General features: G+C 39.9%; 4 protein-coding genes across 5 annotated transcripts; 2 read left to right on the forward strand and 2 right to left on the reverse strand.

Moving 5' to 3' along the window:
- The first annotated feature begins 1,315 nt into the window (after positions 1-1,315).
- LOC109637669 (ependymin-like) lies at positions 1,316-4,020 on the forward strand. The gene is made up of 6 exons (XM_020100197.2): positions 1,316-1,847; positions 1,943-1,977; positions 2,055-2,189; positions 3,211-3,397; positions 3,482-3,569; positions 3,658-4,020. Exons 1-6 carry the CDS (start codon positions 1,781-1,783, stop codon positions 3,785-3,787), a joined length of 642 nt encoding a protein of 213 aa, XP_019955756.2. The 5' UTR covers positions 1,316-1,780; the 3' UTR covers positions 3,788-4,020.
- A 506-nt stretch (positions 4,021-4,526) lies between these two features.
- LOC109637627 (ependymin-like) lies at positions 4,527-7,232 on the forward strand. 2 transcript variants are annotated; one of them, XM_020100089.2, is made up of 7 exons: positions 4,527-4,657; positions 4,835-4,906; positions 5,106-5,140; positions 5,329-5,463; positions 5,539-5,731; positions 5,920-6,007; positions 6,604-7,232. In XM_020100089.2, exons 2-7 carry the CDS (start codon positions 4,840-4,842, stop codon positions 6,725-6,727), a joined length of 642 nt encoding a protein of 213 aa, XP_019955648.1. In that variant the 5' UTR covers positions 4,527-4,657; positions 4,835-4,839; the 3' UTR covers positions 6,728-7,232. The 2 variants fall into 2 exon arrangements, with proteins under 2 accessions (XP_019955648.1, XP_069375396.1); XM_069519295.1 differs by lacking the exon at positions 5,329-5,463 and having other exon boundaries at positions 4,563-4,657.
- A 207-nt stretch (positions 7,233-7,439) lies between these two features.
- Positions 7,440-9,916, reverse strand: cskmt (citrate synthase lysine methyltransferase). The gene is made up of 2 exons (XM_069519294.1): positions 9,671-9,916; positions 7,440-8,158 (listed from the first exon to the last, which is right to left on the reverse strand). Exons 1-2 carry the CDS (start codon positions 9,744-9,746, stop codon positions 7,476-7,478), a joined length of 759 nt encoding a protein of 252 aa, XP_069375395.1. The 5' UTR covers positions 9,747-9,916; the 3' UTR covers positions 7,440-7,475.
- Positions 9,917-10,477: 561 nt separating this feature from the next.
- On the reverse strand, positions 10,478-15,566 carry otub1b (OTU deubiquitinase, ubiquitin aldehyde binding 1b). Its single transcript, XM_020100050.2, has 7 exons — positions 15,408-15,566; positions 13,190-13,251; positions 12,710-12,808; positions 12,426-12,544; positions 11,797-11,881; positions 11,263-11,457; positions 10,478-11,091 (listed from the first exon to the last, which is right to left on the reverse strand). The coding sequence occupies exons 1-7, from the start codon at positions 15,532-15,534 to the stop codon at positions 10,894-10,896; spliced, it is 885 nt and encodes a 294-aa protein (XP_019955609.2). The 5' UTR covers positions 15,535-15,566; the 3' UTR covers positions 10,478-10,893.
- Between the last annotated feature and the right edge of the window lie 1,964 nt (positions 15,567-17,530).

The raw sequence follows: 17,530 nt of genomic DNA on the forward strand, positions 1-17,530 counted from the left end.
GGTTGTTGTTTGAAAATGCAACATTTTGTGATATAGCTTCTAAATTAATAATAAATAAGTATTAACTGTTTGTTAATGACACGTGATACAGCGGATGCCACCACACATTTAAACTTTTGTAGACTTGAAAAAAAAAAAATCCCATGCTCTTGCATATGCACACACATAAAAATAATAATTGTTGAATTCCTCCACATTCCTACACTTCACACAACTCCATTAGGAAAATAATTCCTCTGAGGGCTGAGGCATAGTGAGTTAGGTGAATAGCACAGAGCTAAATTCATTTTATATTATCCTATAAAATTACAAAAACATTCCAGATACAGCCTCACCTGCCCTCAGCTGTAAATCAGAAAAAAATACAACTGAAATAAAAAAATATGCTTCTGTTGCTTTGTTTTGGGGAAACATTTTTTGTATCTTTTGCTGTTTCTTGTATGTACTTGGATTGTTGTCTAACTGGAGTAGGAGTCACCTGACACAGTGACTCACCTGACATATCAGCACTGTGTAGATCTGACCTCACGTGGCTCTTGTGTAAGTTGTCTAACTGATTGCAAGAAACTATTTGTCCCCTTTTTAATTAATAATTCAACACTCTTTGTTTTGTAGGAGAATAAATAATCTTGCAGACATTGGTAATAACGTAGAAAACATGTTAAATGCAGACAAGTTGCAAATGTAAAAAAAGACAGTCTTCTTCACTCAACTATAATGGGGTTGTGATATGGTGAAAGTGCATCTGACAATAGTGAGACACTGTAGATGAAGAGAATTAAATGTCCTGTGCTACTTTAATCAGTGTAGTTCAGTCAGTCAGGTGACTAGTGTGGGCTTGTAGATAACATATTTTTTCAGATTTATCTGTGACCAACAAACATTCAATGTTCCGCCCAGGTGAATGTAACCAATGTTTTAATTCCTGATTCATAAAGATAATGATCATTTTATCTCTTTGTTATTCAAACTATAAAATTACAAAATAAAAAGGTCCGTGTCCTTAACTTCTTCTGTGTGAGTCAAATGCAATACTGGAAAACTTCACACATCACATCTTCATGTTCTTTACTTCACATTAGTAAAGAAGCATAATTATTTAATGAGGAAACACAGTGTGCCTTTGTTCAATAAAGTATATCAATGACAGAAGGCTTAGATGACATCCAGGTGCTCCAGTAATGATTGCAGTCACACACACCTTCACATCATATGACTGTGATGTCATTCACGGGCTATCAGCACACACATGCCTCCTCTCCACTCCACGGAAAACTCCAGTTCTGGGTTTGAGGTTTTCCACCTCAGTTGAGACAAACAAAATTCTTCACCCCTGTCCCACTGAGCACAAGCACCCACAGACACTGTCTTTAGAAGCACTTTATCAAAGTGAGCATGACTAAATATATCTGACAGGTAATTGCATTCACTGCGTTTTAGGTGAAGATGTTATAGTTTTGGTTGAAAAATATGGGTAGATGATGTGTTTTTGTACACACAACTGTCTTCTCCATAGAAATATTCTTTACATAAAGTAGGACAGGTGTCATTTGAGGGAGGAGACACTGACTTTTACAGCTGATGTGAGCCTGATAACAGAAGCTTTTCACCCAAATGGATCAGGACTTTACTTTCAAAAGACTCAAAGGGTTATAAATAAAACCTGGAGGCTGCACTTTCTCCTGGAGCCTCAGTGTCAGTGTTTATAAGGAAGTAGCTTCTCACTCGAGCACCAGAGTGTCTGTCGTGTCCTGTGAACAGCAGCGAGGAAATCTCAAACATGAAAATCTTAGCAGTTTTTGCTTGTGTACTGGCAGGCTGCCTGGCCAAGAGGCCCCACCCATGCTGTAAGTAAAACACCAGATACAAGACAGATGTGTGTGTTAAAATGTAAACTGTATTTAAATAATCCAATATTATTCTTCTGTACGTTTTAATACAGCAAGTCCTCCTTTTCTGAGTGGAGCCCTCACTGTGGTGAGTGTTTGTTTGAGTGTTTTTTTAACCTGAGAACAAGTACAACATGTAAACTCACTCTTATTATCTGTCTCCAGTCCACACAGAATGAACAGCTGTGGTCCTACATCCAATACGAGTATGATGCACTGGGACAGAGAATACGGCTCAAGGAGCTGGGCACCTATCTCAATAAGAGCTTCACCTACGATGCTCTTCTGCTCTACAGAGAGGTAACCAGAGCAATGACACTATTAACACATGAATGAGCTCCTGGTCGAAAGTGAAAAGTCAAAGGGAAATTAGCATTTAATTGAAATCAAAGCTCAGAGATCAGCACAATTATATTAGTGAATCAGGGGTAGCCTATATACAAATTCAGATGACATTATTATCTTTAATAATCATCTTTGATTTCAATGGGAGATCAGATGTACCATAAAGGGAAGTTCATGTGTATTTCAGTTAGTGCAGAGGGAATCAGAACTTTGTTTCATTTGTCTCCAAAACGTCTAATACGACCTTGCAAATACTTCTCACAGGTGTCACGATAACAAAACCACTCTCTTCAACTTACACGCTGAATAACCATTTGATCTGTAAATACATAGATTGATTATAATGACCATGGACCCTTGCCACAGAGCCCGACACATGCACCCAAATATCATATGCATGTCACTTAAAAATTTCATTCATTCAACATGTTGAATTGCTGCCATTTTAGGTCTTTTTGAAATGTATGGAGCTGCATACAACCACACAAAACTGCAGTGAAAAATATCCGACCTGAGGCACTGGCTTCCATCTGGCATTCTTTGGAGAAAAGTCATCCATCAAGTCCTCAAAAGTCCGACTCCCGGATGAATTCTGATTTAGTGACCACGAGTTACAGCATGTTCATCCTGGACATTTGCGAGGACTGCTCTCCCTCACAGTTGCTGAAAAGAAACATCAGATACCATCTTAATGGTTCAATGTATAGGCTTGATTTGACAACACATGCTAGAAACTGCTAATCTGTTCAAATGTTCAGACAATCTTGTAATAATGCAACAGTTTCAAATTCAATATCAACATAAAAATACTGAATATGAACACATTACAGCCTAATAGTAAATCTGAAGCCAACGGGCCCCATTGGCCCGGGGCAATGTGGTGATCTGTCATTGTATTACACAGCAATCTCTGTAAATTATTAGTGTAAATCAGTTGAAACAGGGTAAAAAAGTCAATTCAATTTTTATCCTTCAGGCTATCATGTATGAGATTAATGGCAACAACCGTACATGCAAGAAAAGGCCTTTGAAGGCAGACTTCCAGCCCATGGGAATCCCAAAAACTGCAACTCTGCTGGACCAGGCTGTCTTGGGCAGCTCGTCTGGACCCGGACAGGGACTCCTGATCAACACTTGGATTGGAGATCTGCCCGAAAAGCAAGGTGAGAGTGCATTTGATGGTTATAAGTTGTCTGTTCATTCCCATCACTTCCTTAACACCACCACTGTCATGTCTGTCCCTCCAGGAAAGTTCATGAGCACAGTTACTGAATTCGGATGCATTCCAGTCAGCACTGTGTACCACACTGACAATTTCGGATGGATGGTGACAAGGTACCGAAGGATTCAAATCAACTCCACAGCCAGAAACTATTTCAATCCTGCCAGGTGTTCAATATGTCCCTGTCTTTCTGTTCACTAGCTTCTTCAACAACATCATTGGGATTTCGGACCCAGATCAGCTCAACCCTCCGGACTTCTGCCCAGATGCAGAAATGAAGGATGTTACAGAGGAGCCAGTCGACTTCTTCAGCTTGTTCCTTGAAAAATGATGAGGACCTCCTTTAACTCATGTCTCAAACTGTTTTTGTGATTTTAAATAAAAATCTGCATTGTAGCATCAACAGATAACTAAACTTGTCTTTCAGGCATACACAGTATTATTTCATTGAAAAATAAACCTGCCTCAGTTTTCTTGAACAACATGCCCCATGTGATCATGACTGTCAATTACTGATAAGTAAACAGTGCTAAGTTTTCATCAATAAAAATATAAGAATACTAACAATTGTGTCTCAGTGTCATGAAAATGTACAATACACGGAATCATAATATTAGGAAACATTAGAATTCACAGAATCTTCATTTACAGAGAAATGAACACCCCTAACATTTTTCCACTTCAAATTAATTTCTAATACTCAAAGTTGAATTCTGATCATGTACAACGTCATAATAATAATTATTAATAATTTTTCGAAAATGTTGATAAAGGAGGATTTACAGTAGTGAAAGCACAATATATCATATTTCATGGATATTGATAGAGAGGGGCAGTAACATTCATTCAGACAGTCAAAACTCTGGAATGCCTTGATATTCTCCTCCCTCCATCAGTTCGTGTTGAAACAAAGATAAGGTTTTCCCGAGGAAATCATGTAGGCTTTGATCAGAGTCGAACAGGGAAACATCTATTTTATGGGAGAAATACATTTTGTCAACTCTTCACAGGTTTTCAATTTTAATTTGTTCTTTTTTTTATTTGGGATTTTTATTAAAGCGTCACCGTGTCACATGTTTACACTTTTCTCCTGTGGTGCACAGAAACAGGAATGATGAGAGTACAAGAGGGAAATGAAACTTCTCTCCTCTGCAGTGAAATTAAAACTAAGTTTAATGCTGTGTGTCGCGGCCAGGATGAGGTAAGAGAATACAAGTGATGAAATAATATTTCAGGCCAGATTCCCCTTTTATTGTGACAGGGCAGGTGTGGAAGCTGACAAAACCTGGCAGTGGATACAGCCTCATGCGCTCGTTTATAAGGAAGTGAACTCTGTGAAGCAGCAGCTTAACTTTCCTCCCTGTGTATCTGTCATCAGACAGCATGAGACTCCTCGCCCTGTTTGTGTGCCTGTCAGTGGGCTGCGTCGCTCAGAGACCAAAACAATGCAGTAAGTTGCCTTTACAACACCGCTAAAGTAAATGTGCATTTAATTTTGTTTTAGTGGATGCTCCTGTCACAGCACTTCAAACTCTGAAAAATATGTGTATCTGTGGAAGGTCTAAATTGCGTGTATATGTGGAAGGTCTAAATTGCTATGTGACGTGAAGGCTCCTTTTAGGTTAAAACCTTTTCTTTGATTTTGTCAGCATCCCCTCCACTGCTGACCGGAGGCCTGTCTGTGGTAAGTCTTAACATCTTGTAATTATGCTACTGTGTAAATGCCAATTCTCTGACTAATAAATACATTTGAGTGTTTTCACTCACCCTTAAAAACTTACTGGATTATTATTTACAGTAGTCACAGCTGTAAAGTTGAATGAATAATATGATGAAGCATTTAAAGCTACAAAAAATGTCTTAATTCCAAAGTCCTCCCAAAATGAGAAGCTGTTGGCTTTTGCTAAGTACAGCTATGATGCACTGAGACAGCGCATCCGCCTCACAGAGTCTGGGGTTTACAGAAATAAGACCTTCCAGCTTGATGTACTACTCCTCTACAGACAGGTAATGACAACACATCTGCTTTAGGAAATGTGATTTAAAGTTCAGCTCAGCATGTAATTCAGTCCTGTCCTGCAGCGTATTATGTATAAGATTAACTCCAAGAACCATACATGCTGCAAGAGGCCTCTGGATGTGAACTTCCACCCGCTGGCGATCCCACAGAACGCTTCCCTGCTGGCACAGGTTGTGTTGGGCAGCTCCTCCGGCCCGGGACAGGGAGTCCTGGTCAACACCTGGGTGGGAGAGCAGCAGATGAATGAGGGGAAAGGTATTGTAGAGGAAGTTAGAGGGAACAACAACAGAGGAATTCAAACTGAAAAATGTCATGTGGTGTATTGCAGCTCATGACTGTGATTGTTGCTTTGTCTGTGTCTTGTTTTTAATTTCTTTTTTCATGAACCTGCTTGTCTGGTTACGCTGCCTCGGGTTCCTCGTGATCCGCCTCTCTATCTGCAGCAAAGTACATGAGCACTGTCACCGAATTTGGATGTATTCCTGTCAGCACCCTGTTTCACACCAGAAGAAATGGATGGATGGTGACCAGGTCAGTGCCAGATTAATGAACTATTCAGAAATACTATTTTCCACCAGACAGGTAATATGGCTTTTTTTGAATGTATGTAACTACTTTTAAAATGTCTGCTATGAGAAACACATACAACAACATAAGAAACAATTTGTGTTGTTTTAATATGCTGGACTAAAACTGCATAACCTCTGAGAGAGAGTAGTTTCCTTCTTCTCACCAATCTCTTTGCAATTATCTGCTTGTTAAGTGTGACATTGCAGGTGACGTAATATCCAGATCCAGGTTCAAACCTTCAGGTCACAAGCAAACAACAACAGCATCAGTTTCAGTAAAAATAAGGACTACGTTTAGTTTCAAGGTTTTTTTTCCAGCCGAGCAGGAGCACACCCGACTTGACATCATAATCCACTTAATTTCTGTCTTCACAGTTGGCATACACCGGAAAAAGACAAACTTTGTTGTGTCATTCCATTTCATTCCTATTTATGAATACCATATTCAGTTCCTGTCACACTCAACAAGCAAAACTCTTCAGTATTGCAAGAGCTTATGGGACTTCTTGAGAGTTAGCCTGGTCTCACCATGTTTTCTACTTTGTGTTTCACCCACAGCTTTTTTAACAACATTGTCGGAATAGCTGACCCTCTGCAGCTCATCCCTCCACCTTTCTGCAAGGACGCGCAGCTGGAGGAAGAGGACGGACAGGGCCCAGCGACCTTCTTTAGCGTGTTTTAAAACACAAGGCTATACTTTAAAATGTATTGTGCATTGTGACTGTACACAACTCTGTGGTTTAAATTGATGCCATTTTTCAATCAGCTTTAAATAGTAAGTTTGTTGTGGGTTTAATATTCTTTAATATTTGTATAAACAACAGATTAAGTATCCTTTGTGACAGAAGTCATTTACTTCAAATACATATGAAGTGAGAAACGATATGTACAATATCATTTCACTCAAATAAAATATACAATTACAAGCTTTCTTTGGACAGATAATTAAACCTATTTGAGATTTTTTTTTCATTTTGTTTCCTTACCATAAATAAGTTATTTATTACAAATTCTTGGTGGGAGCAATCACGAAAATGATTTAACCAATGTTGAAATATGTAGTAATGATACTGATTTATAATAATAATTGAACAATAGTCTAATATTTTTCCTGGATAAAACTTCTGAAAAGTAGGCAGTTACATTGATTCTCTCAACCTACGTGACAATAAAGTGGTTTGTGTGCATGCCTGAGTCTTTTTGACTACTTTCATTATGAGCACACCAAGATCACTTATTTGCATCCTGAAAGTGATGGTCTACTGGCCACTAGATGGCAGCAGATACCAGGTAAAAACAGGGACAACAAAAAACCGTATTGCTGAATTGAGACCATGGTTGAGACATATAGATTGTGAATTAGTTGGCATAATCGAGTCAGGACTAAAGAAATGTTCTCTTAACAATGATTTATTCATTCAGGTAGTAAGTTACTGCTGTTTAATACAGCGAGGAGTCACTTGGTAGCAGAAATAATACATTCCCCTTAATTCTCCAACCTCCTGCACACCAACATCTGCTGCCATAATCCCCGGCTCCTGGGCCTCAGTCTCCAGCCACAGCAGCCTGGCATCAGGGTCCTCATCAGAGAACTGCAGCAGAGATCCCGAGCTCCGCAACACCTTCAAACATTGCCTCAGCACCAGGCCGGCCTTCCCCTTCCCTTCCTTAGACCTCAACAAGGCGTCTATGGTGCCCTTGTCGATGATCAGGTCCAAGCTGCTAGAACCAAAGTGCTTGTGAAGATGTGTGCAGTCCAGCTCCACAAACTCAAGCTGAGAAGAAACACTGTGAGGTTGAAATGCTTTCGCTTGAACGTGCTCCTTCATGAGTCGTACAGCTACGGGGGATATGTCAGCACAGGTGACCTGTACCGGCACAGGAGAGTGTCTGTAAATACAAGGCCCGAGAGCTGAAGTGCCACAGCCCACATCCAGTACATGGAGCGGAGCATCTGGATCACACTTGTGCTGCAAGAGGGGCATAATGAAGTCCCGCACGGATTCAAAGCCAAAGAACCACTCAAAGTTTTTGAAGGTGGGTGTCCGACTGTTGTTCTCAGTGTAGAAACGGTCCCAGGTTGCTTTCTTATCCATGTTTTCCATCAGTTCAGCTACACATAAAAAGAATGAATTTATTATATTCAGTGGACACAGGCAGGGAAACACAGACAAACATGTCTGTAAGGTTCTGACATGCTGAGGAGCTTATGTTGACAGACCCCTCATTTTAAAATGGCTAAACGGTGCATGTGTGTGAGAGACACAACCAAGGGGCAGGAGAGGATGAGGGACGTCTCTCGATGGCAGACCATGTGGAGGTTAAGAGGTTGAGCATTGGCCCTGAGAGTTCCAAGACTGACACTAGGTGGCGTTATGAACCATTGTTAACACATAAATGTTTAGTTTTTTATTGATTAGGTGATAAATGTGATATTAAAACCAGTATTTATAGAATGTATGGGTATAGAAAGTGTGTGTCTCTTAATGCTTAAACATAGTGGTGACTTTTATAGATATAATGATATCATTAATGACAGCAAGCCCAGTTTCTACTTGTAGTAGTAATAAAAATGCTGAGAATAATATAGGGCAGTGTCAGACATTGATACCTGTTCTTGGGTTCTTCAGGCAAATTACTGAATTATGCAATAACTTAATTTTCATTTTAAGTTAGTGTAATTATTCAGACACAAAAGGCATCAGAATTTCAAAACTTCCCTTTTAAAAAAACTTTAAACTTTTCAGGAAAAATATCCAAATAAAACTTGAGTGAGAGTGTGTGCCGCTAAACTTGCACAAAAACACAATTCACATGAAGTACAATGTGTTAAAATCTACTTTAAGCTTTCTTTTCAACTGCATCATGTCACAGCTAAACCACTATAGGTGCTAGCTAGCTCTGACTGCTAACCCAGTGTAGCCGCTGCTAAGTGTCACAGATAAACCACTATAGGTGCTAGCTAGCTCTGACTGCTAACCCAGTGTAGCTGCTGCTAAGTGTCACAGCTAAACCACTATAGGTGCTAGCTAGCTCTGACTGCTAACCCAGTGTAGCCGCTGCTAAGTGTCACAGATAAACCACTATAGGTGCTAGCTAGCTCTGACTGCTAACCCAGTGTAGCTGCTGCTAAGTGTCACAGCTAAACCACTATAGGTGCTAGCTAGCTCTGACTGCTAACCCAGTGTAGCTGCTGCTAAGTGTCACAGCTAAACCACTATAGGTGCTAGCTAGCTCTGACTGCTAACCCAGTGTAGCTGCTGCTAAGTGTCACAGCTAAACCACTATAGGTGCTAGCTAGCTCTGACAGCTAACCCAGTGTAGCTGTTGCTGTCACAGCTAACTCAGTGTAGCTGTTGCCAAGTGTCACAGCCATAGACTGTATAGGTCACAGCTAAACCCAGTGTAGCAGCTGCTAAGTGTCACCCTTAACCCAGTTTAGCTGTTGCTAACTGTCACAGCCATAGACTGTGTAAGTCACAGCTAACAGCTAGTGTAGCTGCTGCTAAGTGTCACAGCTAACTCGGTCGAGCGGCTAGCCTAGCTTCGTTAGCTGCTATGATACAGCCATTACTAACATGTGAAGCTAACTCGTGTAGCGCAGTGACTCCAGGTGTAAACGTACCTGTGAGAGAAGAGTGATGCCGCACACAGGCTGCAGCAGCTCTCCCTCTGCTCAACAATGTCAAAGATTTCAACATTTCTCCTTCTCCGGCTTGTGTCTTTGAGTTTGTCCAGCGGAAGAGTTCTCACTCTGCCCCCGCGACTAAATTCGACTGTTGTAGTCCACTAAATTGTTAAAGACAGCGTCTCCTGCTGTTGTAAGCCGACGATCTTTGATTAGGTCAAGCTGAGCGGCGGTGACGCGCCTGCGCATGTGTGTGAGCAGATGTAAACAACAACACAGCTGATCCGCTGAACTTGCTTCAGTCAATGGTCACAGTCAAAATCAAACAACGTATTATTGCTGTGCAGTGTTAATAACATTTAAAGCTTTAAGACATCCAAGTGTTTAATATACAGCAGCTTCACCGTGCATGATTTCAAAATCAACTATTATTTGCAGTTGGAAGCGCACAGAAAAATGATAAAATGAATCGACGGTGCAGTTTTGGTACTCGCTTGTCATTACACAAGAAAAAGTACCTACAAGTCGCTGGTTTCAGCCTCTCAGAGGTGAATATATTCTGTTCTTCTCCACTTTCAGTGAACTGGACATCTTTGGATATCCTTTCATTATCAATGCCTCTAAAGGTTGCGGGGGGAGCCAATCACAGCTGAGGTTGTGCAAGAGGAGGGGTACAGTATAGGTCACCAGCAGACAATCAATTATATGAAGATGTGACTGATGTTTCGGAGGAATTGCACTTGTCTCAATGAATGAACCAGGAACTGATCACTCTGCAACCCCACATTCAACGACACAACGAAATAAGATGTAAATCCCTTTAATAAAACTCAATGAAACGCAGTGTAACAAAGGAAAAGAATCCAACATAAAGCAAGTAGATAACATTTACAACCACAAAAAAAACCTGTACAACTCTAAATGCCTGGAGTCACTTCTATTTTTTTCCAAGGATTCTTTTTTTTTTTTTCATTAACCATTTTGTGATGACTGAGGGAGAAAACTTGGGAGCTTGGGGCGAACAGGGTAAGGGAGGCATGTAATGTGATTTTTATTGAAATTTTTTTTCAAATACATGAGTGTAATGTCATACACAGATGTATGCTTCATCAATGTGGCTGTTGAAGTTTTTTTAGTTTTTTTTTTTTATAATTTGTGTTTTCGACCCGCTGCAGTAGCATACAGCAGGAGGAGGATGAGGTGGGCTGAGGCCAGGATTGTTATTTGTACAAGATGTCATAATGGCCGGGTCTGTAGAGGAGGAAGATGCGTGGGTCGCCGCCTTCGGGGAAGACGTGATGATTGACTGTTCCACCTTCTCCTCTATCCATGTACTCCACCAGGATGGCTACGTTCAGGGCCTGGGCTAAGGCGATGATGTGAATGTGGTCACTTTCTTTAGACATTGGCTCTACCTCCTTCGAAAAGACAAAAAAAGGAAACGTGGGTTGGATTTCACTGTAAAATAAGTAGTTATTGAAACAGACATTGAACATTATGGTCATAAATTAGTCAATATAAGTCAATATGTCCAGCTGGGTCAACTTTCCAAGAGATAAACAAAGTGAAAATAAATTAAAAAATCTCACCTGCTGACAGAACTCCTTCACAGAGCGTCCTCCCTCTATGAAATGCTGGAAGAAGCCATGCTCTCGCTGCAGGTAGCCTGAGGTGAGCAGCCGCAGGTACACGACCACATAGTCTGACACATTCTGGTCGTTGAAGGAGCTCAGCAGCTCCTGCAGGCTTGGCTGTTTCTCACACAGTTCAATCAGGTCCATAAACTTGGGAGGAAAGATATAATACATATTTATATATATTATCAGACTGCTATGTACGAATACATTTTTCAGTTTTACCAAACAACTGGTCCAAAACTATTGTGTCTGTCTGCTCTTGCTGACTTAAAATTTCTCATAAAATAGGTTTTAACACTACAAATTCAAACAGCATCAAGCACTATTTCTAAAAGGATGCAAGTCAAACTGTTCTTACATTACAACTAAATACAACTAAGCTATTTTAAAGCAGCATTACAAGCCTTATCACACACACACAAATATACAACATACTTTATGTGCAGGACAATTAGAAACATGCTTTTTCTTGTGCAGGATACTCACAGTGTTGTGGAAGTCTTCAATGGTGAACTCAGTGAAACCTTCATTGACCAGATCCAGTTTACTTTTTGATGCAACTGCTTTGAACCTAATGAGACAAAAACAATATAAGATAATATTGTTATCCTATAACTTGAGACCTTCTCACAGGGTCTCCAGAATATCATTTTCATTCATTGTGCTGGTGTTGTGGATTAATGATCCTGTTAATCAGTGCCAGTTATAACTAGTGACTCACTTCATATCAGTAACTGTGTGTAACACACTGTGTGGCATCCTTTCTGTTGGTCATTGGTGAAATGTTCTAAGGAAAGTGTTCAATCTCTATTTGGCCAAATAAAACGTCTTGCCATGGTGATACAGAAAAAAATTATATTACAAGAAACACAAAATATTTAAAGTTACCACTTCACTACCAGAAAACATAATAAGGTTTTCCAGTTCTGCTCCAGAAAGAAAGTGATTACAGACGGATGGATATACTTAAATAAATTCACTCTGGCGCTGTGAAATCCAAGAGGGACTGATATCCAGTCCGGACCATAGTGAGAAGACAAAACTGTGCTAAAGACTGAATTTAATAGTTCAAGATAGGACTTCTACAGCTAAACCCTGACCACCCTCATACTCACTTCTGAAGTTCTTTGCTGTCATCTAGCAGGGACTCGAGATGTGCGAAACCAAAGGCTCTGTAGAAACAGTTCCCATCAGGTCGCGTCTTACGAATGTACGAGTATTTTTTGTATAGGTCCTGCAGAAAACAAAAGGAATTATACCATATTTTTAACCGAAATCTCCTGAATTTGAGAATGTAAATATGTGATCGTTTTGGAGAAAATGGTGCCCTGGTCTCGGCAGGAAACGTATCATGATATGGGTGCAGTAACCTGAGAGCAGGTGCTGTGGTTTGACTGACCTTGATCTTGAGCTGATAAATTGTGTCATCCTCAGCATACTCCCTCTGCAGCACAGACAGCTCCTGTCTGTCCGACACTAAAGGGTTACTGTTGGCTATCTAGAAAACCACACACAGAAAATGTACATTGATAAAAGCACTGACAACACTAATGCGTGAGCCTGTCATGATCAGCTGTGGGGTGTTGATAGTCTTGACAAGGGTTATGATTTTGTCCAACAAAAATAGTCAAGGTTGAGGTTGCTAGCTTGTTAATTAAATAAAGGCAAATCATAAGGGAAATAAATCAAAAAGCATCTAATGGTGTGATGGAACCTGCATACAAATGGTTCAACTGTTCCCACACATCAGTTTTAAAGATTTGTACCTGTATTAAAAATGAGCGGAATGTAATACCGTGTTCATCCTATTTCTTTGAAGAAAGGAAATGACAAGCCCTCCATTTATAATACCTTTATAATACCAAAAGGAACTTCTCACCTCCTGCTGAATTCTGTCCTGTTGAGCAATTATGGCCTCGTCATATGCGAGGCAGTTCACTCCTGTAAGATGAAGAAGGTGACAAATCAGGCTTCAGGGTTAAATACTCAAAAAGGACACTGATAGGCGGATTTGACTGCAGAGTTTGTATAGCACTGAACTCCGCAGTTCCTCCGGAGGCGGTGCACTTCTGAAGCAAATGTGCGAGTGAGATGCTCTGCAGTTTCTGCAGACTTTCTCCGCCTTCCGTCCTGGTATAAAGTCAGTAGAAATTCAGGAAAATTTTATGTGAGAACACAGCAGGGGATCCCACGCTGGATTCACAGAGAGGGGGGTTGATGATGCTTCTAACATGTGACACAAGCAAAAGTATATATAAATATATATCTCCCGGTGAAAAAGTGGTGCCATACACATCAAAGACACTGACAAAGATGTCAAGAGAGTTTGCGGTGATAAGAGCTGACATTGGTGTCTCTGCAGCAGAGTTAAATCGTTACTTCCTGCCTCTGCTTGCTGCACATGGCTGCTCAATGTCTTGTCTGAATTATGTGGACAGTTTGTTGCTGTTGTGAACGCATCTGTGCAGAGAACAATAGTTAAATGCGGGTAAACTTCCTATCCGTATCTGACGTGCAGGTCATGTCTGAAAATGGCTTAATGAGGCCTGTGCTAATTGGGCATATCAGAATAGAAAAACTGGACAGGTCAGAACTTTCATCTGTAAAACCTTAAACACACAGTTGCAATGTTAGAGGAATGTGAATGAGTAGAAACATTGCTATGCAAATAGCTAAGGGAATTGCATTGTGATACAATATGCAATACATGGTCTGCGATAACGATAATAACACAATTCTGTGGTAATCAATATACTGCAAGACAATCATATAACTTTACATCATGATATCTGCCTTACTTGAAGAATAGCACAGATTCCCTTAAGAATTGTATTGAGTATTGATACAAACTGAGAAGAAACAATTTACAATAAATTGCACAGACCTATGGATATCAGTCCATGATTCCCTGGGTAATTGCTGCCTGATCTGGATCTACAACAAAATTTAATGCTTCACCCCTCCGCAAAATATCATGGAAATCGGTTTAGGAACTCTTCTCACTAAAGAACAAACAGACTAATTCATAACAAACGTATATATTGGGGCCACTTGACGGATAGGATTAAATTAGGGTTGAAAATGTGCACAAAAAACGAACCTGTTTTGCTACCAGGGATCGATTTTAGCCAAGCTAGCTACAATCACACACCATAGTATCTATACAGTGAGTGAATGCAACCAAAAATGAAAACATGACCATCTCATACTACGATCTATCTGCAATGTGTTATTTCTGGAATTATTCTTCAGCGCTAGTTTCTGGAGGACAGCATGAAAAGCTGCCATGTGTACTCGACATGCACACGTACATCTGCCTGCATTGCTCCTGTTATATAAACAAGGTGGAGGAACAACCTGTACAGAAACTGCTTCCCCCAGGAAGTTAGCCCTTTCTTACTTGATTAACATAAACACATCAAACCTCGTGTACTGATCCTTTCCTGTGTATTTATTTCTCTTTCAGACATTAAGAGGCGACGTGTGAGAGCTTTTTGAAGCTGGTGAAGCCACTGCACTCAGGCAGATAAAAATAGAATCAGAGGGGTATTCTTGCTCTTTATTTTTTTTAAATCTAAAGAAATAAAGACAACAATAAAGTGTTCACGATGGTAGCTACACGTCCGCATTACACCACAAGACGCATTTAGTCCAGAGTCCGTGGTTAACGAGGAAACAAGTTAATCCATAACACCGGCTAACGTCACTCAGCTAAACTTGGCTAGCTGCGACCAGAGCGAAAACAAAACAAATTGCAGTCACGGCGAGTAGCGTCGTTTTAGCAGCTAATTTTGTGCCGTCCCGCCTTTGACGGTATTCCTACACTTTTAATATCGCCTGGGGTGAAACACTCCGGGACTGTCATCAACAACTGCCTCGTCAGAAACGAAACAAATGGCTTTTCTTCCTTTGTGTAGCGACGGTAGCTAACTAGCGTTAGCCAACAAGCCCTGGCCGTGTATGTCCCCATCACCACCGCTGTTATGTTAGCCGCCGCCGCCACCACCACCACCACCCGCTGTCACCCCAGACACCGACCCCAACACGGAGCGGACACTCGTGCGGACAAGGCCGCACCAGCACCACGGGTTACCAACCTGTTTTCTCGGTATATTTTCCGCTGTAACGGTTCCCCTCACCCTCCATCTCTCCCTGTGGTGATTCCTGCTGCTCCTCCGCCATCTTAGCTTTCGACTTCTGCTTCCTCCTCCTGCGTGACCTCATCCGTTACACACTTCCGGGCGGTGGCTACCAAAACAAAGATTAAAAATGTTTTTTTTATTTTATTTATTGAATTATTTATTTATGTGACTCTTAAATAAATCAACAGTCGTATTTCAAGTAACCAAGATGCCCCCATTTTTATTTTTAATTTATTGTATTATTAAGTATTCATGTAGCTCCTCCGTTTAAAAGGAATATGTCCATGTTGAAGGGCTGCAAACTATTTTCACCTTCACTTAAATGTCAGGGTTCAACAAACAGTCAAAACATAAAGAGATTTATTTTAAAACTTCTATAGAATGAAGAAAATCATTAAATTCTTGAAGTTTGTAGAAAATTGGATTAGAAATTACAAAGGATTCAGACTTGAATTATATCAGTGTTGTATAATGTATTTATCCAACCTGGTGAATTTGATGTGTTAAATTATTAAAGTTAGTGATATAGATAATGGTTAAACTGTCACTTACTGTTCGAAACATCCAAATTGCCCCCTTGACTAAGGGCCACAGCTTGATTCCCAACCAGGCAGAAAAAAAAACCTAAGGTAGAAAATATTTCAGGGACCCTCCTCATATATGTCCCTTGGAATTATTTGATATTGCATATTTTATTGGAAAGATATTAGAAAAAATATTTTCACCATGTTAACACACAATACACATCATTGCACTGCACAAATGTCCTCACCCGAGACTGTAAAACTTCAACTTTCTGTAGGCTGCAGTTATACTGTGCACACGTCAGATTTATCATTCATATTGACAATACCTTTTTTTCTAGTGTTTATAGTATTTTTATACTGTACTATATTTTTATATTTATGCTGGTTTAAAAGGTGAAGTTGAGAACAAATGTTGTAAAACATTATGTACATTAGGATATAAAAATCATAAAGTTCACTAGAGTCTTGTGCATAATTTACCCATTATCTCATGTGTCATTTTGAGGCCCAGCTTCCAAATCTTTAATGTCTTTTATTTTGTAATTGATGCTTGCATACTGCTTATTCTTGAATTAATGTGTGTTTTGTAAAAGAATACCACAAGTCAGTGGGGGAGCAGCTTACCTGATAAGGCAACATAGACTACATACCTATAGGGAGGAACAGGTGGTAGGTAGGGGCCGGCACTTAAAATGTGAGGGGCAAAAACGACATCTGATCTTTTAAATTAACCCCTTAATTAAATTCTACTAGAATCTCAACGGACCTGAGCAAACCAAGAAAACTCAGTATAAAACCCACCATATTTAGCTGATCAAGAAAACAGGATGTATTCCAAAGCCTATTTTGGCATTTAAGTTTTAGCATCCTTTTAGAAAGAACCAAGCACATTTATTTCAACCCATCAATAAAAGCTATAACTATACAAAACCCTCAAAATAACTGAAAAGTACAGCAGTTTTTTTTCTAAATCACAGAGGAATGCAGATTTAGTTTGTAGGCTTATCCAGGTCCCTGCACCTTCCAGCAGTACACATCAGGGGGCACTGTCTACAACTAATACAGCTTACATTAAACTTAATACAATTCCTGTTGGGTGCTATTGCATGATAAGACACATTGCTTTTGCCACAAACTTGCCAGCATATTTTAAACCCAGCATTTGTAACAGATATGTTTTTCTTTTTGATATTTTCCACGGAAAAGGGTGTATTTAGAGACGACAGCATAACACAACACTAACACATATTAAAATAATACTTCATATTTGCAACAAAAAAAAAAGAGCAAAAGTAAATTAACATATATCCTCCCTTTGGCACATTGCTTCCCGTTTTAGGGCTGTAACAGAACCCCACAATATTTAGAATTCAAACACACAAATATATTGTATATTTACATGTCAAAAAGAAGTCCACAGATAAACAACACGTTTGGTTGTACAATATCAAAAATCTCTATCGAAAAACAGTTCATGTAAAATGCCTCTTGGAGAGATATCGTCCTGTCAACCTCCGGTAGACAGAAGAAATACAGTACATGACTGAATGA

This window comes from Paralichthys olivaceus, chromosome 22, assembly GCF_024713975.1.
Source record: "Paralichthys olivaceus isolate ysfri-2021 chromosome 22, ASM2471397v2, whole genome shotgun sequence".
In the NCBI taxonomy this organism is placed as follows: domain Eukaryota; kingdom Metazoa; phylum Chordata; class Actinopteri; order Pleuronectiformes; family Paralichthyidae; genus Paralichthys; species Paralichthys olivaceus.

What these genes read in the sequence shown, in the direction of transcription:
- LOC109637669 (XM_020100197.2), top strand. Translation starts at nt 1,781, where the DNA reads ATGAAAATCTTAGCAGTTTTTGCTTGTGTACTGGCAGGCTGCCTGGCC. An exon ending in CAAGAGGCCCCACCCATGCT is followed by an intron (nt 1,848 to 1,942) that starts GTAAGTAAAACA and finishes GTTTTAATACAG; the next exon opens with CAAGTCCTCCTTTTCTGAGT. An exon ending in CTCTTCTGCTCTACAGAGAG is followed by an intron (nt 2,190 to 3,210) that starts GTAACCAGAGCA and finishes TTTATCCTTCAG; the next exon opens with GCTATCATGTATGAGATTAA.
- LOC109637627 (XM_020100089.2), top strand. Translation starts at nt 4,840, where the DNA reads ATGAGACTCCTCGCCCTGTTTGTGTGCCTGTCAGTGGGCTGCGTCGCT. An exon ending in TCAGAGACCAAAACAATGCA is followed by an intron (nt 4,907 to 5,105) that starts GTAAGTTGCCTT and finishes TGATTTTGTCAG; the next exon opens with CATCCCCTCCACTGCTGACC. An exon ending in TGACCGGAGGCCTGTCTGTG is followed by an intron (nt 5,141 to 5,328) that starts GTAAGTCTTAAC and finishes TTAATTCCAAAG; the next exon opens with TCCTCCCAAAATGAGAAGCT.
- cskmt (XM_069519294.1), bottom strand. Translation starts at nt 9,746, where the DNA reads ATGTTGAAATCTTTGACATTGTTGAGCAGAGGGAGAGCTGCTGCAGCC. An exon ending in GCATCACTCTTCTCTCACAG is followed by an intron (nt 8,159 to 9,670) that starts GTACGTTTACAC and finishes TTTTATGTGTAG; the next exon opens with CTGAACTGATGGAAAACATG.
- otub1b (XM_020100050.2), bottom strand. Translation starts at nt 15,534, where the DNA reads ATGAGGTCACGCAGGAGGAGGAAGCAGAAGTCGAAAGCTAAGATGGCG. An exon ending in AGGACAGAATTCAGCAGGAG is followed by an intron (nt 12,809 to 13,189) that starts GTGAGAAGTTCC and finishes GTGGTTTTCTAG; the next exon opens with ATAGCCAACAGTAACCCTTT. An exon ending in TTTATCAGCTCAAGATCAAG is followed by an intron (nt 12,545 to 12,709) that starts GTCAGTCAAACC and finishes TGTTTTCTGCAG; the next exon opens with GACCTATACAAAAAATACTC.